Here is a 27,966-nt window from a genome sequence, read left to right as displayed (position 1 = left end):
GGTGTTATACGAAAACAATGGATCAGGGATCACCACATCAAAAACTAATGATGTACTGTATGGTGACTAACATAATAAAATTTTAAAAATAAATTAATTAATTAATTAAATAAATAAAAATAAAAAATAAATAAAATAAAACAAAACAAAACAAAACGAATCTGAGAAACTGTCAGAGCCGAGAGGAGCCTAAGAAGACACAACTAGATATAATGTAGTGTCTAAGATAGGTTCCTGAAACAGAAAAAGGACATTAAGTAAAAACTAAGAAAAACTGATAACTTGTGGACTTTAGTTAATAATGTATCAATAGTGGTTTATTAATTCTAACAAATGTACCATACTAATGTAAGATGCTAATAATGAGTAAATTGAGTGGGGGGAAGGGCAGCAGGGACTATGTGATATGGGAACTCTGTACTATCTGCTCAATTTTTGTTTAAATCTAAAGCTATTCTTTTTTTTTTTTAAGATTTTATTTATTTGACAGAGAGAGACACAACAAGAGAGGGAACACAAGCAGGGGGAGTGGGAGAGGGAGAAGCAGGCTTCCCGCTGAGCCGGGAGCCCAATGCAGGACTCGATCCCAGGACCCCGGGATCACGACCCAAGCTGAAGGCAGACACCTAATGACTGAGCCATGCAGGCACCCCAATCTAAAGCTATTTTAAAAAATAAGGTCTATTAGTTATTTTATAAATTAATTTCCATATTCAAGTAATAGAGATTCAAAAATTTAAAGATATCATTTAATATAACATTAAAAGATATTAAGTACCTGAAAATTTATCTAAAAAAGATGTGTACAACCTCTACAGAGGAAATTATAAAATGCTGACAGATTTAAAGAAGAGGCAAATAAATAAAAGATATCTCATGAATTGGAAGACTCCATGTGTAAATGTGCCACTTCTCTCTATTTCATGCATTTTTAATCAAAATCCTACCAGATTTTTATGGAATGTGAAAAACTGATTGTAAAATTTATACTAGAAAGACACTAATTCTCAAAATTTATTATAAATTTGAGGCAATCTCAACCAAAATCCCAAAAGGTTACTTTATGAAATGTGATAAGCTAATTCTAAAATTGATATGAAAATGCTAAGGGCCAAGAACAAGCAAGAAACTTGGTGAAGAAGAATGGGAGGACATGTTCTACCAGGTATCAAGACTTATTATTGCTAGAATAAGACCTATAAATACAGAGAAGAAACTGATGGTTGCCAGAGGGAAGGGGCTGAGGGGAGGGGCCAAATGGGTGTAGGGGATTGAGAAATGCAGGCTTCTAGTTATGGAATAAATAAATCATGGGGGTAATAGGTACAGCACGAGGGAATACAGTCAATGATATTGTAAGAGTGTTACATGGTGACAGGTAGTAGCTACACTGTGGAGAGTATAGCATAATGTATAGAGATGTTGGATCACTATGTTGTATATCTAAAACTAAAGTAACATTGTGAGTCAACTATACTCAAATAAAAAAATAAAAATAAATAAAAGTCTAGTGGCTTAAAGGGGGAAAAAAAAGATGTATTATTGCTATAAAGTTAAGCTATTGTAATTAAGTCAGTGTGGTATTGATACCAGGACAGACAGAAAGGCCAATGGAACAGAACAGAGTGTCTTAAATTAGATCTGTATAAATATGGACACTTAATACATGATAGAGGTGGCGCTGCAGAGCAGTGGGGAAGGGACAGTCTCTTTGATAAATACATAATTACTCATCTATGTGGAAAAATAATTAGGTTGGACCTCACATCATTCACAAAACTAAGATTCTAGGAAGACTGAAAACATAAACATAAAAGGCAAACTAGACAGGTCTAAAAAAGGATACAAGAAAAAAGCATCATGACCCTTGGTAGGAAAGGATTTCTTAAACAAGACACAGATAGTGCTAGGTATAAAAGGAAACATTGGGGGCACCTGGGTAGCTCTGTCAGTTAGGTGTCTGACTCTTGATTTCGGCTCAGGTCATGATCTCAGGGTTGTAAGATCGAGCCCTGCATTGGGCTCCACACTGGGCATGGAACCTGCTTAAGTTTCTCTCCCTCTCCCTCAGTCCCTCTCCACCACACCTCTCTCTCTCTCTTTCTTTATGTCTCCCTCTCTCTCCCTCTCTAAAAAAAAAGGTCGGGGGGACTCTTCCTGTTCTCCACCATGGCGGATCAAGGTGAAAAGGAGAACCCCATGTGGGAACTTTGCATCTGCAAGCTCTGCCTCAACATCTGTGTGGGGGAGAGTGGAGGCAGACTGACGCAGGCAGCCAAGGTGCTGGAGCAGCTCACAGGCCAGACTCCCATGTTCTCCAAAGCTAGATACACAGATCCTTTGGTATCAGGAGAAATGAAAAGATTGCCGTCCACTGCACGGTCTGTGGGGCAAAGGCAGAAGAAATCCTGGAGAAAGGTCTAAAGGTGCGAGAATATGAGTTAAGAAAAAAACTTCTCTGACAGCCACATCCAGAAGAATGAAACCGGACCACTTTCTTACACCATACACAAAAATAGACTCAAAATGGATGAAAGACCTAAATGTGAGACAGGAATCCATCAAAATCCTAGATGAGAACACAGGCAGCAACCTCTGTGACCTCAGCCACAGCAAGTTCTTGCTAGACACATCTCCAAAGGCAAGGGAAACAAAAGCAAAACTGAACTATTGGGATTTCATCAACATAAAAAGCAAAGGAAACAGTCAACAAGACCAAAAGACAACCAACAGAATGGGAGAAGATATTTGCAAATGACTTATCAGATAAAGGGCTAGTATCCAAAATCTATAAAGAACTTATCAAACTCAACATCCAAAGAACAAATAACCCAAACAAGAAATGGGCAGAAGACATGAACAGACACTTCTCCAAAGAAGACATCCAAATGGCCAACAGACATATGAAAAAATGCTCAATATCACACAGCATCAGGGAAATACAAATCAAAACCACAATGATAAATCACCTCACACCAGTCAGAATGACTAAAATGAACAACACAGGAAACAACAGTTGTTGGTGAGGATGCAGAGAAAGGGGAACCTTCTTACACTGCTGGTGGAAATGCAAGCTGGTGCAACCACTCTGGAAAACAGTATGGAGGTTCCTCAAAAAGTTGAATAGAGCTACTCTATGACCCAGCAATTGCACTACTAGGTATTTACCTAAAGGATACGAATGTAGTGATTTGAAGGGGCACATGTACCTCAGTGCTTATAGCAGCAATGCCCACAGTAGGCATTGGTGGAAACTATGGAAAGAGCCCAGATGTCCATCAACAGATGAATAGATAAAGAAGATGTGGTGTATATATTTATACAATGGAATACTACTCAGCCATCAAAAAAAAAATCTTGTATTTGCAATGATGTGGATGGAACTGGAGGGTATTATGCTAAGCAAAATAAGTCAATCAGAGAGACAATTATCATATGATCTCACTTATATGTGGAATTTAAGAAACAAAACAGGATCATAGGGGAAGGAGGGAAAAACAAAACAAGATGAAATCAGACAGTGAGACAAACCATAAGAGACTCTTAACTCTAGGAAACAAACTGAGGGTTGCTGAAGGAGAGGGGGTGGGAGGATAGGGTAACTGGGTAATGGGCATTAAGGAGGGCATGCGATGTAATGAGCACTGGGTATTATATAAGACTGATGAATCACTTGTGTTTCTGAAGACTTCAAATGGGGGTTATTCTTTTCCCCACTTGTTAACATGGGAATATCTGAAGCATCTGGTATTTTGAAATACCCCAATATACTATTTTTTTCATAATTATAATCATATACTTGCAGTTTAATGGGGAAATACAACATACAATGTTCAAATGCAAAATGGAACATAAGAGATTCCAAATGAAACAAGAAATCTTTCAGCTTAGAAGAAATCTGTGTTCAGGTCAATCACAGCCTGGATCTTACAATTAGTCCTTCTTTGTGGGGCACAGCATTTGTAAAGACATTGGACATATTGCTAGTGACAAACTTTGAGGAGTGCCTATCAGTATACTTCTCTAAATATTATTTACAGAAATAAAAAGCAATGAATAAAAAAAAGACTGAAGAATCACTGAACTCCACCTCTGAAACTAATAATATATTATATGTTAATTAATTGAATGTAAATTTTAAAAAGAACTGGAGGCATCTTAAAAACAAATTTTTAAAAATAAATTAAAAGATAAAGACTGGCAGCATCTTAAATATCCAACAGTGAATGGTTAAATAATTCACTTATTCTTAACATATCTACATCTAAACCTGTAAGTTTAAATAGTCAAAAATACATTTTTATGTGGGGGGTGGGGTGGGAGGGATGGGGTGACTGGGTGATAGACACTGGGGAGGGTATGTGCTCTGGTAAGCGCTGTGAATTGTGCAAGACTGTTGAATCTCAGATCTGTACCTCTGAAACAAATAATGCAATATATGTTAAGAAAAAAAAAAGAAGAAGAAGGTAGCAGGAGGGGAAGAATGAAGCGGGGGAAATCAGAGGGGTAGACGAACCATGAGAGATGATGGACTCTGAAAAACAAACAGGGTCCTAGAGGGGAGGGGGGTGGGAGGATGGGTTAGCCTGGTGGTGGGTATTGAGGAGGGCATGTTCTGCATGGAGCACTGGGTGTTATGCACAAACAATGAATCATGGAACACTACATCTAAAACTAATGATGTAATGTATGGGGATTAACATAAGAATAAAAAAAATACATTTTTATGTTTCATAATTATGTTTCAATCTTAAGTCAAACATGTTTATTATGCAATCTTTTTTTGTTTATGATGCAATCTTAAATCAAAAATATGGTACTCAATTTTCTATTAAGTAGAAAATATTTCATGTTTTTGGTCAGCTTAATGTTTTTCTGTACCTCCTACTTTTCTATTGTCATATGTTATCTTCACAATACAAAATTATTTTTAAAAAGCATATGAAAAGTGTTGAAATTCATTTGTTTTCAATAAAATGCAAATTAAAAATACAATGATTTCCACCTAACAGAACAGAAATTTTCTTCCTTTTTCTTTTTTTAAAGTTTTTATTTAAAATCCAGTTAGTTAGCATACAATGTAATATTAGTTTCAGGTGTATAATATACTAATTCAGGACTTTCATACATCGCCCTGTGCTCATAATCCCCATCACCTATTTCACTCACCCATCCCCACTCACCTCCCCCACCTTGGTAACCATCAGTTTGTTCTCTATAGTTAAGAGAACAGCCTGGCAAATTTAAAATATCTCACAATAGCAAGCATAAGTAAGGTGTAAAACAATAGGACTCAGACGCTGCTGATAGGAGTATAAAATTGGAACTACTTTAGAAAAGAGTTTTGCCTTAGCTAATAAAGGTGAAAGTAAATATATGTTATAATACCTGGGAGAAATGCATGAATATATACACCAGAAATGTTCCCAGCAGCATTGCTATTAATAACATAAGTAGAAACAAACCAAATATCCAGAACAATAAAACTAAAATAACAAATTATTATATGGTTATATAATAGTGAATATAAGATGGCAATGAAAATAAAGTTAAGAAACAATGGCATTACTAACATAATGTTGACAAGGTGCAACAGAATAGAAACAGTATGACTATTTATGTAAAGATCCAAATGAGATAAGAATTAGTTATATTGATTAGGAATGCATATTTAGATGGTAAAACTCTACAGAAGTGCAAGGAAGTGATTACTATAAAAGTTAGGATAGTGTTCACATCCAAGAAAAAGAGGAGACTGTGTTGAACTTCTAGTGTGTTGGCAAGGTTCTATTTCTTCCCTGGGTGATAATTACAGGGTGTTTACTTTATAATATTTTAAATTGCACAATTTATGCTTTATGCAATTTTGGGTATGTGTGTTATATTTCACATTTTAAACAAAAAATTAGAGTACAATATAGATGAATGGCTATATAATCCTCTGCTGGGGAAGGCATAAGCATACTACTAAATGTAGAAATTATAGGGGCGCCTGGGTGGTTCAGTCGTTAAGCGTCTGCCTTCAGCTCAGGTCATGATTCCAGGTCCTGGGATCAAGCCCTGCATCGGGCTCCCTGCTTGGCGGGAAGCATGCTTCTCCCTCTCCCACTCCCCCTGCTTGTGTTCCCTCTCTCGCTGTGTCTCTCTGTCAAATAAATAAATAAAATCTTTTTTAAAATAAATAAATAAATGTAGAAATTATAAAAGAAGGAAAAAATTTTAAGCCCATGTTGTTTGAGGATGAACACATAGTTGGTGGGACTAAAGAATAAAAATGTGTGATTACTGTAGAAACCAAGGGAAAAACCTCTAGGGGAGAGAAGGAGGGAAGCAGTTATGATCAGAAAGTCACATGCAGAGGGATTCAGGGGTACAGGAAGTATCCTATTTCTTACCTTCGGTCATGGCAATATAGGTAGGCACTTTATAACTACTTTTTTTATGTTTTATACATTTTCAATACGTTTATCATATTTCACAATAAAAAAAACTAATTTAAAATATGTAAATTAAAAGATTCTTACCTTGATCCGTAAAACCAACTCTTGAATCCCTGTAGTCCGGGCTTTTTCTACATAAGATATCAGATCCATCATCTCTTCTGTTGTCTCAGGGACTTTTAATGCATGCTCTTTAATTGCTTCAAATTCGCTGCAAATACTGACATAATACTCTGCTTTACTATGGCTATGGTAATTAATGCCATGTCATACTCAATACATGTGTATTATTATGATTATTGTAAAATATGAACCGTGATAGCCTCAAAATATTAAATCACTAAGATGTTTTAAAACATTTAAGGACGACTTATTTGATATAACCCAGCGTACATCTCACATCTACAAAATCTACAAAATCGAGGTAACATTTTCATGTGGAAGTTATGGTATATTAAAAATTTTTTTCTGCAGATCTCTTTAACTCTCTTGAACACCCAGTTCAGTAAGCAGTGTGATACAGAGTGTACTTAGGAATGGCAAGCAGGCCAATATGAAAACAAAGAAGGGGAAATCACATGAAGCTGGAAAGGTGAGTAGGAATTAGATAGTGTAGGGCTTGATAGTTCAGTCTTGATTATCAAAAATTTAGGGGGGATGCATTAAAGTGGATAATGACAAAAAGACAGGAGATTATGGGGGCACTTTCTTCTTGCTAGAGCAGAATCTAAGTCCCTTGGGGAGAGACATTACAGCAAAAGACAAAGAGGCAAACAAATTGAGAGCAAGGTGGCCCAAGCAGATGTTAAACCAAACTGTGAGCAAGCAAACTGCTCTTTAATGATTATTAATTTATTTAATAAATTGTACTCTACTTAGCGGCACACATTTCCTCCTTTTGATGTTATCTACCTCAAGTACAGAATTTAAATAGAAAAGAATTAAAGAATGAACTAGACAGAGGAATCTGGACAACTTTTCAGCAGCTCTTATGTCATGGGTTTATAGTAAGATAAAATTATTTTCTTGGAATAGAATTTTCCAGAAAAGTCACACATACTCCAAAAATAAATCCCAAAAAAAGTCATGTTAAACATAAATCACTTTTTGATTATAGCATTGCCATCGCTCTTACTCAATGGAATTGTTAGAAATGGATGCTTTGCCATCTTTGATATATTTTTGTATAGTAGTAGACTTTTCTACAAAGTATGCCTGACAATACTTGACTTTTGACAGCCATATATTTTTATTCATTTAAAAATATTTATTGATGTGATAGCTCCCTTAATTGGGCAACTGTTCTATGCCAAGCATTGTGCCAGATGCTTTACAAATGTTATCTGTGATGCTAACATTAGTCCTGCAAGGAGGGGATTAGTTGTACAGCTGGCACAGCAGGAAACTGAGGCTCAGAGAAATGAAATAACTTGCCTAGAGTCACAGAACTAGTTCATCACAGAGCCAGGATTCAAATCCAGGTCTTTCGGATTCCAAAGCACAGGATTTTCTCACATTGCTTCTGGGAAAATAAACATACTAGCTAACATTGCTCGAGTACCGTATTCCAAGCACTGTGCTTAGTGCTTTATATATTGGTTTTAATCTTTACAGAAGTTACAAACAGGCAACAAATAAGTTAAATGAGTTGGATGATGAGTTGCTTGAGCACTGGGTGGACAAACCAAAGGACACATTCCCTGCCTAAAATGAAAACTGAGTCTCAGCTCCATTTACCACTGAAGGCCCAACATGGCACGGTCTTCCCACTTTTTCAAGAAAAGTAAAAGATCTGGATTGTGTGTGTGTGTGTGTGTGTAAAATCTAATTTTGAAATGTTGATAGCCAATTCAAAATGTGTTTAAACAACATAAAACACAGCATGAGACAAATAAAACTATCGGCATGACCTATTCAGATAGCAAGGCACTGGTTTGTGAATCTAACTTCATAGCCACTCTGCAAAGCAGGCATTGCCGTCTCTATTTTACAGATGACGAAAATAAGCTAGATGACACAACAAGTAAATATTGGGGTCAGGAACAATCCCAGATCTTCCCAATATCATTGAAAGTCTGTAGTCTCTCCATTTTCATGCAACCTGTATTCAAACACTGGTTTATTTCAATTTCTTTTCTAAAAAAAATCCTGGGTTGCCTCAAAACAACCCTCAGACAGTATCAAACAAAAACCAGACCATCAGGACTACAAAGGAAAACTCCTTAGGAGGCAGCTATGAGGGGTGCCTGGGTGGCTTAGTCGGTTAAACGTCTGCCTTCGGCTCAGGCCATGATCCCAGGGTCCTGGGATTGAGTCCTGCATAGGTCTCCCTGCTCAGCAGGGAGCCTGCTTCTCCCTCTGCCCCTCCCCACCACTCATGCTCTCTCTCTCTCTCTCTCATTCTCTCTCTCTCATAAAAATAAATAAAATCTTTTTTAAAAAGGAGGCAACTATGAAGAGAAGTTGTAAGTACTTATATTAAAAATTTTTTTAAGTTAGTTTGTTTATTTATTTATTTATTTTAACTAATCTCTACACCCAATGTGGGGATCGAACTCACAACCCCGAGATGAAGAGTCGCATGCTCTTCCAACTGAGCCAGCCAGATGCCCCTCATATTTTAACAAGAGTTCTTATTAGCAAAATATTTCTTTTAGCCCTATAATTCTGAGTTTAGCAATTACTTCTACTTACCTTTCATTTTCTTTTCTATGTTTTGAAGCTATGTTGTTTAATAATATGTTTGCAAAGGTTTTTGCTTTGTTTGTTAGGCCTATCTTCAAATCTTCACAATCCAAACGCACCATAGGGTAATGAACCCACTGAGGCAAAAGCATTATTTCTGAGGCAAGACTGAAAAATCTTTCTATAAACTTAAAATTTAAAAAAAAAGGATTTAAAATTCAGATCCAAGTATATTACTTGCACAGCTAAAAACCTTTAAAACAAAGTACAAACTCTTGAGCAAAGATACCCTAAAATTGTCCCACATGGCTCCCACTTACATTTCCAACTTCATATTCTAAACCAGCCATGTACTGCATTCCTATGTTACCTGTTCTACAGCTGTTTTGGTTCATTTGATAGTCTCTGAACACCCCTAAACCCTTTTGGTCTTTGTTCATGTTACAGTCCCTCTCTTCTCCACCTATAAACATCTACTTCAAAGCCTAGTTCATTTTTCACTTCTTCAAGAAACCTTCACCAATCTTCCAAAGCAGAAACAATCATTCCCTCTTCTTTGCTTCCACAACACTTTGTTCACATTTCCATTCCAGTACTTACGTCCACATGTCATAGTGGTTACTCCTATGTCTGGCTTGCAGGCCAAATATAAGCTCCTCAGGACAATGTGTATGTATTATTTATCTTTATGTCACCAAAATCTTGCTAGATGTCTGAATGTGATTGTTGAAGCAATTAATGAGTAAATGAATCACTAAAGAAATTGTTTAGTGAACCTATAAGCTTATTAAAATGATATTCTGAATAAGAAATTCTATTAACTTTAGTTGAAACATTTACTTTCCAGAAAAAAAAAAAAAACCCTAATTAAAAAAAAGAAAGTCAAAGGCCTTAATGAAAAACAGAATTACCACTTACCTCTGTGTATTCATCAAAAGTATGATCTTCTGCCTGAAAAGTCTCTATCATCTCATCTGCAGTCCCATCAAGAAGCCAATTGTATTTTTCAACTGAAAATTAATAATCTAATTTAAATCTCAATAAGACCCATTCAAAAAGATAAAGTGCTTTTTAATATGATCATGGAAAGAAGTAGACTATTCAATTAAATATTATTAATAATTAATATATTAACAGGAATAGAATAAAATAGACAACAAGCAAACCAGGTTAAACATGGCATTTTAAAATAAAGAAAATAGTGTAGGTAATGATCTTACAACAACTTAGAGGTACAGATAAGCCAGTTAATAGAAGGTTTTGATTAAGAGAATGTTAAATAACTATACTGACCCCATACACCCTTGAAGAGACTGTAAAACTGAGCTGCAGTCTCTTCAAAACTATTCTTCAGGGTGCCTGGGTGGCTCAGTTGGCTAAGCAACAGCCTTTGGCTCAGGTCATGATCCCGGAGTCCCGGGATGGAGTCCTGGGATGGAGTCCAGCATCAGGCTCCCTGTTTGGTAGAGAGTCTGCTTCTCCCTCTGACCCTACCCCCTCTTGTGCTCTCTCTCTCTCTCTCAAATAAATAAATAAAAATAAAATCTTTTTAAAAAAAAACTTCTTCAAAATTAAAAATAATCTTATTTTAAAACTTGATTAGCTTTCTCCTTATTCCAACATCTCTTCTCTCTGCTTTTTTGCTTTATTACTCTGTTCCTGTTAACATTCACCCTTTGGACTAAACAACAGAATTCAAGTTTCTTGAGTGTGATCTTTGATTCTGCCAAAAGCCATGCCAATGCTGACTTCTGGCTCTTCCTGCTTTTTTCATAACAGCCCCAGACAACCAAATACTTGACCAATGTCCAGCAAAAATAAAAATGGTATTCTTTTATGATAAAAGGTATAATACTACATATGTGATATATACCGTATGTCTCATAATGTTTTCTTGCACCTTCTAAGTTACGATGTACTGCCAACTTCAGTGTAGTAAGAGCCCATTGTAACACATGTTCAGGAAGTTGTGTGTCAAGATTTACAGTTGGTGAAGTTCCTGACAGCCAAGAGGGAACTGTTTGGACATTCTAACAAAAATTAAAATGACAATTTATGAAACAAGTATCTGTGCAATTGGTCTATACATAGATCCTATACAGTATTTTTAAACATTCTTTTCAGATTTCAATGGTCCAAAAAAAAAAATAACTTGATGAAAAATCATGATTTAAAATTGTATAGTTTGGGGCACCTGGCTGTCTCCATCGGTACAGCATGCAACTCTTGATCTCGGGGGTTGGGAGTTTGAGCCCCATGTTGGGTGTAGAGATTACTTAAAAATAAAATCTTAAAAAATAATAAAATAAAATAGAATTATATAGTTTGTACTCTAATATAAAAACTTGAGTTAGTTTTCTATCATTCAACAAGTATTTATTGAATCACTATAATGTCTAAGTGATTATACTAGAAAGTAGAAGGAACAAACATGACATGGATCTTGTCCTTAAGAAGCTCACAACTATGTAGAGAGGATGAAATGGACACATAAATACCAATTCCTAACTGTAATAAAAGTTCTAAGAAGGAAAACATCATTTCTAGCCAGGGAACTTTATCAAAGAGAATGTATTTTCTAACTTAAAATAACTTTGAGGATGGAAATAAAACAGAGTTATAACATTTGATGTATATGTCCACTTATAGTTTCAACTCCATTGAAAATTTTGAAAGAGACCCATATAAAGAAACCCCATGGATAAGGATGGAAGAATACCTGTAAAGCTTCAGTTATCCGCTCTACCAAACCCAAAACAACATCTTCCAAATCTTGAAAGGTAGGATAAAATTCCATTTTATCATCATCAAATGTCAGTTCCATCTTAAATATTGGCAGCCCACGTTGATCTTCTTGGTCAAAGAGTTTCACAAATCCTTCTACAGTTCTCTTTAAGAAATCCTTTAGCTGCATGATATCATAAATTATTACTTTAGAATGTACAAATTCAACCTTTAACCTTTAGTTCAAAATCAGTGAGCTATTACCTATAATTAAGGCATTCTATCAGTCCGTTTAGTCCTCACAATTTTCTTCATTCAGCACAATATGTTCCTACTAAATTTGATGTAAAATAATAAATAGAACAATATATGCAAATTTTAATTTTTTATAGAATATCAATAATCTTAATATGGCAACTAGAATTTTCCACATTCTTTAGTAATTCTTCCCCTGGTACAGAAAACTAAACAACATGGTGAAGACTAATGGGAGAAAAGGCCGGACACCTGAGGGTTAGGGTGTTATGAGGTGACATGCACATGAGCTGAGGGACAATGGTATAGAGCTATCTCCTAGTGTCAACTGTTAAATAGTCAAGGCTTTTAAGACCCAGTTACTAAACCCTTGGATGGTTGAAAATCACCACGGTGGGAATATTTACACCAGGAAATTGGCAAACACTACAAATTAGGGCTTTTCTCCCCCACCCCCAAAGCCGGATTTCCAGCACATCACTAGATGAGGGTGAAGCCACTGGAACTGAGAAATGTGCACCATAAGTTACCAAAGTATGAATAATGCATTCTTTTTTTTTTTTTAAATAAAAAGATTTTATTTATTTTAGAGATGGTGGGGAGGGGCAAAGGGAGAATCTCAAGCAGACTCCACACTGAGTGTAAAGCCGGACCCGGGCTCCATCTCACAACCCTGAGATCATGACTTGAGCTGAAACCAAGCATAGGATGCTCAACCGACTGAGCCACCCAGGTGCCCCTGAATGATGCATTCTTATGTAGAAACAGCTATTGGAAATTTAGCCAAGCAGATAAATGCAGATCTAAAACCATCTTCAAAATGTTCCCCATCTCTACTTCTTATCAAATAATCACAGTCCTCCTAAGAGGATAAAGGTCAAAAGGAAATCATGTATATTAATTACAGGGTTATATACTAGATATTATATGTGTCCTTTTAAGGATACATTGAAAAATTTATGGGGGCTGCTTGTGCGCGCGCAAGGCTTGAGCATGAGCCGGACTTGACCGCGAGGCGGAGGCAAAAGCCACCGCCCCCCTCTTCCCCTCCCTTGAGTGAGGCGGTGTGTTGGCCGGAGAGAGATGGGGGGCACCCGCCCAGTCTGAGCCTCGGCGCGGGTGCCTCTGTCTCACGCAGCGATCCTCGCGGGCCTCTAGTGCGCTCCCTGAGCCCCAGCAGCCTCTACCCGGCGGGCGCACCCGGGCCCTGCAGTCACCCACCCCTGAAGTGGGTACCTGAAGTCACCTGCTCTGCGCAAGAAGCACAGGCGGCCACGGCGGTGGAGGAACTACAGAGCTGCGGGGTCCATCCGACCCTTACCCTCAGCCCAGGAAGGAACCAATGCGAACATGTTGCAGAAACATTCAAGAAGTGGCTGAAGGGGGAAGGAAAAAAGTGCCACTGCCTATCAGAAAAAAAGACCAAAACATGGCAAATACAACCACCAAGTTCCGTAAAGCACTCATCAATGGTGATTAAAAACCTGGCCTGCCAAATTTATGAAAACAACCCTCAGCTGAAAGAATCCCTTGATCCGAATACATCTTACGGGGAGCCCTACCAGCACAATACTCCATTACACTATGCTGCTAGACATGGGATGAATAGAATACTAGGGACTTTTTTTTTGGTAGAGATGGAAATCCAAATAAACGGAATGTGTACAATGAAACATCTATGCATTTGTTAGGTATGGGACCTCGAATTATGATATCTGAAGGAGCCCTTCATCCTCGCTTAGCACGGCCCGCAGATGGTTTCAGAAGAGCAGATTGTCTGCAGATGATCTTAAGATAGAAAGGAGCAAAACTTGACCAAGGAGAATATGAGAGAGCAGCTACTGATGCTGTTGACAACAACAGCAAAACACCCCTGCACTATGCTGCTGCCTCAGGGGTGAAACCGTGTGTCCAGCTTTTAGTAAAACATGGAGGAGACTTGTTTGCTGAGAATGAAAATAAAGACACTCCTTGTGATTATGCTGAAAAGCAACACCACTAAGATTTGGCTCTCAATCTGGAACTGCAAATGGCATTCTCACGAGATCCCAAAGCTGAAGAAATAGAAGCTGAATATGCTGCATTAGACAAACGAGAGGCTAAGCTCATGGATCAACTATGAGAGATTGATATTAAAAGGAATTGGAAATAATTCTCTCTTCCCTGAGTGCCTTTCACATCTTCTAAGATTTTAACAATTACTAATATATTTGGGTAAATAAGTACCCATTTTTCATTTTTTAACAATAAGTAGGTTTTACCTATATAATTGGGGAAAGCTGTTTTCATTGTGGAAAGAAATAAAAACAAATTCTTCTGTCATAAAAAAAAGAAAAAGAAAAATTTATGGAATCTTTGGAGATATTGTCCAAAAGGGAAAGTTTTTATTCAAAACCATTTTTATAGAATTGTATTTCTACAATAGCAAAAATTTGAGGAGCCCATAAATATAAAATATAAATTAATATTTTCTTTAAAGATGATCAGTTCCATTTCAAACCAAGATTTTTTTTAGAAAAAAATGATAATCAACCAACTTGGGATTTCATATGTTCAAAAAGATATTCACTAGGATAGTCCTTTGTTAATATTCTCCAATAAAGCTATGGATAATTAGTTGATAGCCTTTAAGCATGAGCCCAGTAATCACTCATAATATTGACACATACTTCTAGACTTTCTTTTCATTTTGGATTACTTCAGATACTGCTTCAGAAAAGCATTTTTATGCTAAACTAATTTAAATAAAATTATTATAAAAATATTTTTCTTAACTTATTTCAAAATACTTACCTAGCACTATGTCTAAATAGAATTTTATTTAAAATAATAAACTAAAGCATCAGTTTTAAACTCAACACCCCAAAAATGAATAATCCAATTAAGAAATGGGCCAAGATATAGACATTTCTCCAAAGAAGACATACAGATGACTAACAGACACATGAAAATATGCTCACCATCACTGATCATCAGGGAAATACAAATCAAAACTACAATGAGATATCACCTCACACCTGTCAGAATGGCTAAAATCAACAACATAAGAAACAACAGCTGTTGGGGAGGATGTGGAGAAAGGGGAACCATCTTGCACTGTGGGGAATGCAAACTGGTGCAGCCACTGTGGAAAACAGTATGGAGGTTCCTCAAAAAGTTAAAAATAGAACTATCCTACAATCCAGCAATTGCACTACTAGGCATTTACCCAAAGAATACAAAAATACTAATTTAAAGAGATACATGCACCCTGATGTTTATACCAGCATTGTCTACAATAGTCAAATTATGGAAGCAGCCCAAGTGTCCATAGATAGATAAAAGGATAAAGACGATGTGGTGTGTGTGTATATATATATGTACATATATACACACACACAGAGATGAATATTACTCAGCCATAAAAAAGAATGAAATCTTGCCATTTGCAATGACCTGGATGGAGCTAGAGAGTATAATACTAAGTGAAATAAGTCAGTCAGAGAAACACAGATACCAGATACCATACAATTTCACTCATATGTGGAATTTAAGAAACAAAACAAATGAGCAAAGGGGGAAAAAAGAGAGAGAGAGGCAAACCAAGAAACAGACTCTTAACTATAGAGAACAAACGGATGGTTACCAGAGGGAGGGGGGTGGAGGAATGGGTTAAATAGGTGATCAGGATCAAGGAGTGCACTTGTCCTGGTGAGCACCAGGTGATGTATGGAAGTGTTGAATCACTATATTGTTCACCTGAAACTAATATTACACTGTATGTTAACTAACTGGAATTTAAATAAAAATTTAAAAAATAATAAAGTAAAATAATAACTACTCTTATTAACATTATTATTTCAGATATATAGAACATATTTACCTGATTTGACATAAGTGTGGAAACACAGTTATAAAATGCATCCAATTTTTCAGGTTTGATGGCTTCTAGAGTTTCCTTCTTGGTAAAAAGATTTATAACCTTTGGATACCATGTGTTCATTATCTTCTCTTCTGCCTTTTTAGCTTGTATTGATAGATCATTTTTCAGTGATTCACAATCAATTGGCCCTTTAGCTCTATTTATGAGAAAAATAAAAATGATTTAAAGGAAATGATAAATACTGGTCTTAATACACAATTCTTTTTAAAAATAAGATAAATTAAAAAATTTTAATCTGAAGAAAAGTTCTCAAGACTTATCAATTTTAAAATGTATACAGTCAAAATATAAAGACTCAAGCAAGCAACATTCAAATCTTAAATGTTAGAATAAATATGAGATTTTACCTAATCCCTGTTAAATCTAGCAAAACTGAATTGGAAAACGTCGTATAACCAAGATCCAGCAATATTTTCATAGTTGGATGAACAATGTGCAAATTAGCTGATATTTGATTTCTGGTTTGCACATAGCTAGAATGCCAAGGATTAGAATAATCCAGTCCTCTGGAAAAGCAAAACACCAAATCAAACAGGATTCAAACAATATGCTCTAAATTTTAGGAAATAATAGTTATGACATGGAATTAGCATAAACCAAGAGCAGAGGAAAATATGGTCAGCAATGGAAGCTTTAGGAGACATGCATGTAATAAAAATGCATCAAGATCTTGAAAGTGCATTATCTTCAGAGAGGATAGAGACCACTTGTGGGTAAGGCAGACTGATGGGCCAGGTGGGAGTGCCCTGCTAACTTCCACTGTGCTCTGGGTCAGTTACCTTGGGTAGAGATAAAGGAACTCAGTCCTTGGAACTGGGGAGAAAGGATGAAGAAATCTGTCTGGCATACACCAAAGCTTACTTAAGGCCACATTGACCTATATATCCGTAAGGGTTCCCCTAATTGTGTAAGCAGCAAAGAGACAAGTTCAGAGCAAGGACACCTTCAGGGAAAAAAAAAAACAGTAGTGCTATTTTTTAGATGTATTCAAAATACCTTTGAGCCTCACAATTCCAGACTTAAATGTAAGATCAGCTTATTTTCAATCTGTTATCAAAATCTAGATGCAATTCTGTTTTTAAAATAACTTACTGGGACACCTGGATGTCTCAGTTGGTTGAGCCTCCGACTCTTGATTTAGACTGGGGTCATGATCTCAGGATTGTGGGAACGGCCCTGCTGCTGGGCCTCGTACTGGGTGGGGAGTCCCCTCGGGATTCTCTCTCTCTCTCTCCCTCTGCCCCTCCCCCTGCTCATGCCCTCTCTCTCTCTCAAATAAATAAATAAATAAATCTTTAAATAATAATTTACTCACTCAGGGGATGTAGGTAAAGGGCCTCCTTCATCTTCAAGCCATTTAACTGGAGGTTTCACGAGAACACTCCTCACTAAAAAATATATATGCATTAATATTTCTTGAAAACTCTTGCAAATCCTACTCAAACAAAAGTTTCTAACTTTTGATATTGGAAAACATAGTTTATTGAGCATTAAAGTGAGAAGAAAAAAATCCCTTTATTTGAAAAAAAGGCAAGTTCTTGGTACTATTTGGTGTTACTTTGGGTGTGAATTCAGATACAGTAAAGCTTTAAGTTTTTAGGTTTTTTTTGCATTCTATCTATTCAAAGCCCACTTAAAAACTTATTCCAATAAAAACTGCAAATGTTAAATCCCTAATAAACCTCCCTAAATACAGTAATATTTTTTATAATTCTGTAAACAGTTTAACTACAGGCATAAAGACAAAGAGAAAAATCAAAAAGCTATTAGCTAATAAGCACATAAAAATTACACAAAGTTCCCTCAAATTACAAGATTTTGACTGGATAATAAGCTCAAAATAAAAAATTTTTTTTAATTTTTAAAAGTAGATTTTGAGAAGAGCAAGATGGAGGAGGAGTAGGAGACCTAAATTTCGTCTGGTCCCAGGAATTCAGCTAGACAGTTATCAAACCATTCAGAACACCTACACACTCAACAGGAGAGCGAAGAAAAGAATAGCAGCAATTCTATGCACAGAAACGTGACCACCTTCTGGAAGGTAGGACATGCAGAGAAGTGAATCCAAGGCAATATTCGGGAAGACACCCCGCAAGTACCGGCAGCAGAGCACAAAATTGGAACTTTTAGAAGTCTGCTCTGCTGAGGGACGTCACTCCAGTGGACCTCGCTCCAGTGGAACCCTCGCTGGGACAGTGTGGTCTCAGGACCCTCGGGGTCACAGAAAGACCGGGGGTGCCTGAGTGCGGCAGAGCTCCCAGGTATTGGAGCGGGGAAGCCGGCTGCAGAGACAGAGCCAAGGAGTGGGCTTTCAGCTCAGGGTTGCCATAAACCGTGATCCGTGGCACAGTCGGGCCACTGCTCCTCCAGCAGGGACCCAACAAGCAGCAGATCCAGGGAGACTCCCGTTCCTCCCCCGGGAGGAGCAGCGCGGGAGCACACTGCAGGGATCTGCTGAGTTTGGAGACTCCACACCAGGTCATGTGCCAGAGATAGAAACATTGGATCACAGGCCGAGTGAGCACGGAGTGCGGCCAGAGACTGGGGAGATGGGAGTGATTGCTTTTCTCTGAGGGCTCAATGAGCAGTGGGGCCCCGAGTTCTCAGCTCCTCCGGGGAGGAAATTGGGAGGCCACCATCTTCACTCTCGGCCTCCAAAGCTGCACGGAAAGCTTGCAGGGAGCAAAAGCTCCCGAGAGCAAACCCGAGCAGATTTCTTAGCCCGGACTGGCAAGGGCGGGGCAATTCCGCCTCCGGCAAAGACATTTGGGAACCATGGCAACAGGCCCCTCCCCCAGAAGATCAGCAAGAACAGCCAGCCAAGGCCGAGTTTACCGATCAATGAGAACGGCAGAACTCCAGCACTAGGGGAATACTGCACATAGAATTCATGGCTTTTTTCCTATGATCCTTTAGTCTTTCAAAGTTAATTTAATTTTTTTTTTCTGTTCTTTTCATTGAATTTTTCTTCTTTCCTTTTTCAACCAACATCTTATCAATTCCTTTTTTAAAATCTTTTTTAATTTTCATTTTTATACCCATATTCTATCCCTTCATTGTATTTAACCTTATTTTTTGTATACATATGTTTTTCTTTCTTTAAAATTTTGGGATACAGTTTCTTCTAACAGACCAAAATATACCCTAAATCTAGCATATGACTTTGTCCTAGTCTCCCGCCTGATCACATTCCCTCCTTTTTTCTTTAATTTTTTCGTTCTTTTTTCAACCAACTTATCAATTCCTTTTTTAAAATCTTTTTAAATTTTCATCTTTACAGTCATATTCCATCCCTTCATCGTATTTACCCTTATTTTTGTATATATATATTTTTTTCTTTCTTTAAAATGTTGGGAAGCAATTTCTTCTAACAGACCAAAATACACCCTAAATCTAGTGTGTGGCTCTGTTCTATTCACCAGCCTGATCATATTCTTTTTTTTTTTTTTCCCCTTTCTTTTCCTCCCAGTTTCGGGTCTCTTCTGATTTGTTTAGTGTATATTTTTCTGGGGTTGTAGTTACCCTTTTAGCATTTTGTTCTCTCATTCATCTGTTCTTCTCTGAACAAAATGACAAGATGGAAAAACTCACCTCAAAAAAAGAACAAGACAAAGTACCGACTACCAGGGACCTAATCAGTACAGACATTAGTAAGATATCGGAACTAGAGTTCAGAATGACGACTATAAAGATACTAGCTGGGCTTGAAAAAAGCACAGAAAATACTAGAGAATCCCTTTCTGGAGAAATAAAAGAACTAAAATCTAACCAAGTCAAAATCAAAAAGGCTATTAATGAGGTGCAATCAAAAATGGAGGCTGTAAATGCTAGGATAAATAAGGCAGAAGAGAGAATTAGTGATATACAACACCAAATGATGGAGAATAAAGAAGCTGAGAAAAAGAGAGATGAACAACTACTGGAACATGAGGGGAGAATTCGAGAGAAAAGTGATACCATAAGACAAAATAATATTAGAATAATTGGGACCCCAGAAAGAGAAGAAAGAGAGAGAGGGGCAGAAGATACATTGGAGCAAATTATAGCAGAGAATTTCCCTAATTTGGGGAAGGAAACAGCCATCAAAATCCAGGAGGCACAGAGAACCCCACTCAAAATCATTAAAAATAGGTCAACACTCCGACATCTAATAGTAACACTCACAAGTCTCAGAGACAAAGAGAAAATCCTGAAAGCAGCTCGGGACAAGAGGTTTGCAACCTACAATAGTAGAAATATTAGATTGGCAGCAGACCTATCCACAGAGACCTGGCAGGCCAGGAAGGACTGGCATGATATATTCAGAGCACTAAATGAGAAAAATATGCAGCCAAGAATATCCAGCTAGGCTGTCATTGAAAATAGAAGGAGAGATAAGCTTCCAGGACAAACAAAAACTAAAAGAATTTGTTAACACCAAAACATCCCTACAAGAAATATTAAAAGGGGTTCTCTAAGCAAAGAGGGAGCCTAAAAGTAACATAGACCACAAAGGAACAGAGACAATATACAGTAACAGTCACCTTACAGGCAATACAATGGCACTAAATTCCTATCTTTCAATAGTTACCCTGAATGTAAATGGGCTAAATGCCCCAATGAAAAGACACGGGGTATCAGATTGGATAGAAAAACAAGACCCATTGATATGCTGTCTGCAAGAGACTCATTTTAGACCCAAAGACACCACCAGATTGAAAGTGAGGGGGTGGAAAACCATTTACCATGCAAATGGACATCAAAACAAAGCTGGGGTAGCAATCCTTATATCAGACAAATTAAGATTTTAAACTAAAGACTGTAATAAGAGATGAGGAAGGACACTACATCATATGTGAAGGGTCTATCCAACAAGAGGATCTAAAAATTTTAAATATCTATGCTCCTAACATAGGAGTAGCCAATTATATTAGCCAATTAATAACAAAATCAAAGAAACATATCAACAATAATACAATAATAGTAGGGGAATTTAACACGCTCTCACTGAAATGGACAGATAATCTAAGCAAAAGATCAACAAGGAAATAAAGGCTTTAAATGACACACTAGACCAGATGGACTTAACAGATATATTCAGAACATTCCATCCCAAAGCAACATAATGCACATTCTTCTTGAGTGCACAAGGAACATAATCCAGAATAGATCACATCCTGGGTCACAAATCAGGTCTCAACCAGTACCAAAAGACTGGGATCATTCCCTTCATATTTTCAGACCACAATGCTTTGAAACTAGAACTCAATCACAAGAGGAAAGTTGGAAAGAACTCAAATACATGGAGGCTAAAGAGCATACTACTAAAGAGCAGATAAAGAATGAATGGGTCAACCAGGAAATAAAAGAAGAAACTTAAAAATTCATGGAAACAAATGAAAATGAAAACACAACTGTTCAAAACCTTTGGGATGCAGCAAAGGCCATCCTAAGAGGGAAGTATATAGCAATACAAGCCTTTCTCAAGAAACAAGATAGGTCTCAAATACACAACCTAACCTTATACATAAAGGATCTGGAAAAAGAACAGCAAATAAAGCCTAATCCCAGCAGAAGAGAATTTATATAGAGCAGAAATCAATGAAATAGAAACCAAAAGAACAGTAGAACAGATCAATGACACTAAGAGCTGGTTTTCTGAAAGAATTAATAAGATTGATAAACTCCTGGCCAGACTTATCAAAAAGAAAAGAGAAAGAGCCCAAATAAATAAAATCATGAATGAGGAGGACCAACAACCAACACCAAAGAAATACAAACAATTATAAGAACATATTATGAGCAACTATATGCCAACTAATTAGACAATCTGGAAGAAATGGATGCATTCCTAGAGATGTATAAACTACCAAAACTGAACCAGGAAGAAATACAAAACCTGAACAGACCCATAACCAGTAAGGAAATTGAAGCAGTAATCAAACATCTCCCAACAAACAAGAGCCCAGGGCCAGACGGCTTCCCAGGGGAATTCTACCAAACATTTAAAGAAGAATTATTACCTATTCTTCTGAAACTGTCCCAAAAAATAGAAATGGAAGGAAAACTTCCAAACTCATTTTATGAGGCCAGCATTGCCTTGATCCCAAAACCAGACAAAGACCCCATCAAAAAGGAGAGCTACAGACCAATATCCCTGATCAACATGGATGCAAAAATTCTCACCAAAATACCAGCCAATAAGATCCAATAGTACATTAAAAGGATTATTCACCACAACCAACTGGGATTTATTCCTGGGCTGCAAGATTGGTTCAACATCCGCAAATCAATCAATGTGATACAATACATTAGTAAAAGAAAGAACAAGAACCATATGCTCCTCTCAATAGATGCAGAAAAAGCATTTGACAAAGTACAGCATCCTTTCTTGATTTAAACTCTTCACAGCGTAGGGATAGAGGGTACATACCTCAATATCATAAAAGCCATCTATGAAAACCCCACAGCAAATATCATTCTCAATGGGGAAAAACTGAGAGCTTTCCCCCTAAGGTCAGGAATACAGCAGGGATGTCTACAATCACCACTGCTATTCAACATAGTACTAGAAGTCCTAGCCTCGGCAATCAGACAACAAAAAGAAATAAAAGGCATCAGAATCAGTAAAGAAGTCAAACTCTCACTCTTTGCAGATAATATGATACTTTATGTGGAAAACCCAAAAGACTCCACCCCAAAACTGCTAGAACTCATACAGGAATTCAGTAAAGTGGCAGGAAACAAAATCAATACACAGAAATCAGTTGCATTTCTATAAACCACCAACAAACAGAAGAAAGAGAAATTAAGGAGTCGATCCCATTTACAATTGCACCCAAAACCATAAGATACCTAGGAATAAATCTAACCAAAGAGGCGAAGAATCTGTACTCAGAAAACTATAAAATACTCATGAAAGAAATTGAGGAAGGCACAAAGAAATGGAAAAACGTCCCATGCTCTTAGATTGGAAGAACAAATTTTGTGAAAATGTCTTTGCTACCTAGAGCAATCTACACATTTAATGCAATCCCTATCAAAATACCATCAACTTTTTTCAAAGAAATGGAACAAATAATCCTAAAATTTGTATGGAACCAGAAAAGACCCAGAGTAGCCAGAGGAATGTTGAAATAGAAAAGCAAAGCTGGTGGCATCACAATTCCAGACTTCAAGCTCTATTACAAAGCTGTAATCATCAAGACAGTATGGTACTGGCACAAAAACAGACACACAGATCAATGGAAAAGAATAGAGAGCCCAGAAATGGACCCTCAACTCTATGGTCAACTGATCTTTGACAAAGCAGGAAAGAATGTCCAATGGAAAAAAAAACAGTCTCTTCAACAAATGGTGTTGGGAAAATTGGATAGCCACATGCAGAAGAATGAAACTGGACCATTTCCTTACACCACACACAAAAATAGACTCCAAATGGTTGAAAGACCTCAATGTGAGACAGGAGTCCATCAAAATCCTTGAGGAGAACACAGGCAGCAACTTCTTCAACCTCAGCCGCAGCAACTTCTTCCTAGAAACATCGCCAAAGGCAAGGGAAGCAAGGGCAAAAATGAACTATTGGGATTTCATCAAGATAAAAAGCTTTTGCACAGCAAAGGAAACAGTCAATAAAACCAAAAGACAACCGATAGAATGAGAGAAGATATTTGCAAATGACATATCAGATAAAGGGCTAGTACCCCAAATCTACAAAGAACTTATCAAACTCAACACCCAAAGAACAAATAATCCAATCAAGAAATGGGCAGAAGACATGAACAGATATTTCTGCAAATGGCCAACAGACACATGAAAAAATGCTCAATATCACTCGGCATCAGGGAAATCCAAATCAAAACCTCAATGAGATACCACCTCACAACAGTCAGAATGGCTAAAATTAACAAGTCAGGAAGTGACCGATTTGGCGAGGATGCAGAGAAAGGGGAACCTTCCTACACTGTTGGTGGATGCAAGCTGATGCAGCCACTCTGGAAAACAGTATGGAGGTTCCTCAAAAAGTTGAAAATAGAGCTAACCTATGACCCAGCAATTGTACTACTGGGTATTTTACCCCAAAGATACAAATGTAGTGATCTGAAGGGGCACGTGCACCCCAATGTTTATAGCAGCAATGTCCACAATAGCCAAACTATGGAAAGAGCCCAGATGTCCATCAACAGATGAATGGATGAAGAAGATGTGTATACACACACACACACACACACACACAATGGAATATTATGCAGCCATCAAAGAAATGAAATCTTGCCATTTGCAACAACGTGGATGGTATTATGCTAAGCAAAATAAGTCAGTCAGAGAAAGGCAAGTATCATATGATCTCACTGATATGAGGAAGTTGAGAAACAAGACAGAGGATCATAGGGGAAGGGAGGGAAAAATGAAACAAGACGAAACCAGAGAGGGAGACAAACCATAAAAGACTCTTAATCTTGGGAAACAAACTAAGGGTTGCTGGAGTGGAGGTGGGTGGGAGGGATGAGGTGGCTGGGTGGTGGACATTGGGGAGCGTATGTGATATGGTGAGTGCTGTGAATTGTGTAAGACTGATGAATCACAGACCTGTACCCCTGAAACAAACAATACATTGTATGTTAATTAATTTAATTTAATTTAATTTAAAAAATAAAGTAGATTTCATTTTTTTAAAGTAATCTCTACACCCAAGGGGTGTAGGTAAAGGGCCTACGTGGGGCTCAAACGTACAACCCCAGGATCAACAATCGCACGCTCTACCAACTGAGCCAACAAGGCACCCCTCAAAATAAAAACTTTAAATTAAAATAATATCTAAGAAATACATATAGCTAAATACATAGATGCTCATTATTCACATTTCTACTTGTGATTGGAGGGGTGGAGAACAAAAGTCAAAGAAGCGTGGCGTGTGTTAAATGCTACTTACCCAGATACCTCTTCATGCTTTTTTCAAAGTCACTTGACACTTCATTTATGAGACTTTTCATGAGTTCTTCTCTTTCTTTTCCTTCCTTTAAAGACTCAGGTATCAGCATTAACATGTGATCCAGCCATTCCTGCTGAATAGGTACTATAGGACTGCTTTCTACACATTGCTTCATATAAATATAGTTGAACTGAGAATATAATAAGAAAAAATAAAGTGTTCTAAATGGTGTAGAATTTCAGCATAACTCCTGAGCTCTGTCTATTCAAGACAACTTTTTTTCAGAATAGATGTATTCTGAAAAATAACATGTTTTCAGAATAAAAACATTTTACCCAAAAGTATGACCTACAAAGAAACCATTTTTTAAGTGCTCAGTTTATATTTATTGAATGAATAAGAATTGGAAATTGGGACCAAAGAGTGGGCTAGGGAAGCTGGGTGTGCCCACGTATTATCCACTCAAACACTGAAATATTTAGCATTAATCCATTTGAAATGGATTTCCAAATGAAACCGGAAGAAACAGAGAGGGGCTCCAATACAGCATACCCAAGTGGTGGCGCAGAAACAGAACCGATTAGAATTTAATCTGGAGGGGGGCATCTGAGTAGAGTAAGAACCAACTGGTCACCTCCAGGATAGTGTGAGATAATCACAAAAACAAGTTGATTTAGGCACACCAGAGCCTCAAGCAGGAAAGGACCCTGGTAGGGAATGGAGGGCCTGGAGTGGTAGACCAAACAGAAGTTCATAGCCTCAAAGGATTCAAACAGAGAAACCTAAAGAGTAACAGGAATTGGGAAGAGGAGAAAGGGATTATTTACAACCTTTATGTTGGGCAAAGGGCTCTAAGCAATATAGACCTCTATTTCTGAAGCACATCAACAATATACAGCAGGTGTCCCTGCATTTCATGTCACTGTTACATGGCTAACCTGTGATCACAACGGCTCTGTGTCCTGGATGAAAACAGTCAGGGCTGGAGGAGGGAGCCCTGCCAGGGAAGTGAAGGCAGGGTGGCAAGTCTAGAGGTTCTTCCCACTGGACCCGTATGTGGTAGCAGCCAAAATGAATTTCTAGTAGGTGAAATGTCATATACTTCATAAAAGGGGCTTTGTAGATGAAGCATGAGTGAACTAGATACAGAAGGCAATCCCTCAACTTTTAATACGTAGAAGAGTAAATCATACTCTCTGGAGCCCTCATGTATAAACTATAAATTCACTGGAGGTCAGGTGTCTGGGCAGGAAAACATTTTGCTCTGTCTTTTCAAAGAAACCACTTTATATTTTTCTTTGTTTTTGATAAGTTCTTGTCAAATTAATGTTCTTTGTATACTTTTCATTTTCTCAAGGCAAAACAAAGATCCTTTGTTTAACTTATTATTCCTTCATTCAACAAATATTAATTCAACGAATATTCATTGTTCCAGTAAACAAAGACAAAGCCCCTGCTCTCTTGGAGATTATATTCTGGTACAATAGCAGCATAATTTTATAAATTCTCCCGTAACAATAAGTAATCTGACAAAAATAGACAAGTACAAGTAGAAAGACAATACTTAATCTTGTTTACCAAGATATTTTAACATGAAAATTTAAGTTTGTCTCAAAATTAATTTAATGTAATCCCAATAAAAATATCTGCATACATTTTTATAGAACTAGACTTATTGAGCCTAAAGTTCATGTGGAAAAATAAACATGTGAGAATCGCCGAGAAATTCCTGAGAAAGAATATCTACAAGGGAAAACTAGCCCTAGGAAACATTAAAACATACTATAAAGTCTCTCTAATTAAAACAGTGTGGAACAGGAGCCTGGATAGATGGACTAGCAGAAAAAAAAAAATGAAAGTCCAGAAATAGGCCCAGTATGTAGGAAAATTTAGCATATGATAAATGTGGTAACTCAAGATGAATATTTTAAAAAATAGTTCTGGGACAACTGGCTAGCCATTTGGAAAAAGAGAAATTTAATCCATACCTTCCACCATACACAAGAGTAAATTCCAAATACATCAAGAATTTAAATTAAACAATAAAACTACACAAGGACAAAAAAATGGATAAATTCTGCTATAATTGAGGGTAGAGGAAAACTTTCTAGCTATGATTCAAGTTCCAGATACAAAACAAAAAAAAAAAAAACAAAACCAAAAAAACGACTGACAAATTCTGACTACATAAAAATTAAAATGTTTACATGGCAAAACAAGTCACAATAAAAATGATCAAAAGACAACTGACAATCTGGGACAAAAGATTTGCAACATATATCTCAAAGTATAAAGAATGCTTAAAAATGTAAGGGATAGATGAAATTTGAGGACATTATGCTGAATGAAATAAGCCAATGACAAAAAATAAATATTATATAATTCCACTTATATGAGGTATCTAGAGTAATCTAATTCATAGAAATAGACAATAGAATGGTAGTTGCCAGGGACTTAGGGAAGAGAGAAATGGGGAGTTGTTTAGTGAGTATTCAGTTTCAGTTTTGCAAGATGAAAAGTTCTAGAGATTGGTTGTGCAACTATGTGAAGAAACACCACTGAATTGTACACTGAAAAATGGTTAAGATGGGGGCGCCTGGATGGCTCAGTCCATTGAGCATCCAACTCTTTGTTTCAGCTCAGGTCATGATCTCAGGGTCATGGGATCAAGCCCCGTGTCGGACTCCATGCTCAGCAGGGAGTCTGCTTGAGATTCTCTCTCTCCCTCTCCCTCTGCCCCTCCCCCCCATCATGCACGCTCTCTCTCTCTCTCTCTCAAATAAATATTTTTTAAAAATAAATTTTAAAAAATGGTTAAAATGGTAAATTTTATGTTGTATTTTACTAGATTTTAATTTCAGGGAAAATAAGACCAAAACCCAATAGAAAAATAGGGAGAAAATATGAACCAACATTTTACAATAAAAATTTTATAAAAATGGTCCTTAATTCTATGAAAAATATTTAATCCTATCATAATTTTAAAAAGCATACTTAAACTACCCTGAGATACTATTTGTCACCTATCA

The 27,966-nt window shown here is 37.1% G+C and overlaps 1 protein-coding gene across 1 annotated transcript in view; it reads right to left on the bottom strand.

Moving 5' to 3' along the window:
* DNAH12 (dynein axonemal heavy chain 12) overlaps positions 1 to 27,966 on the bottom strand; it is a 241,211-nt gene that overhangs the window by 186,107 nt on the left and 27,138 nt on the right. Inside the window, exons 7-15 of the mRNA XM_064594709.1 lie at positions 24,938 to 25,127; positions 17,342 to 17,414; positions 16,374 to 16,532; positions 15,967 to 16,162; positions 11,845 to 12,033; positions 10,999 to 11,155; positions 10,044 to 10,135; positions 9,135 to 9,313; positions 6,525 to 6,660 (exon numbers count right to left, since the gene is read on the bottom strand). Of these exons, the coding sequence (XP_064450779.1) occupies positions 6,525 to 6,660; positions 9,135 to 9,313; positions 10,044 to 10,135; positions 10,999 to 11,155; positions 11,845 to 12,033; positions 15,967 to 16,162; positions 16,374 to 16,532; positions 17,342 to 17,414; positions 24,938 to 25,127 (1,371 nt within the window). The remainder of the gene's footprint in view (positions 1 to 6,524; positions 6,661 to 9,134; positions 9,314 to 10,043; positions 10,136 to 10,998; positions 11,156 to 11,844; positions 12,034 to 15,966; positions 16,163 to 16,373; positions 16,533 to 17,341; positions 17,415 to 24,937; positions 25,128 to 27,966) is intronic.

This window comes from Mirounga angustirostris, unplaced genomic scaffold (assembly GCF_029215605.1).
Source record: "Mirounga angustirostris isolate CCGP_5_RB_7025 unplaced genomic scaffold, mMirAng1.0.hap1 SCAF_1, whole genome shotgun sequence".
NCBI lineage: Eukaryota > Metazoa > Chordata > Mammalia > Carnivora > Phocidae > Mirounga > Mirounga angustirostris.
This window is presented reverse-complemented; position numbering and strand designations above follow the sequence as displayed.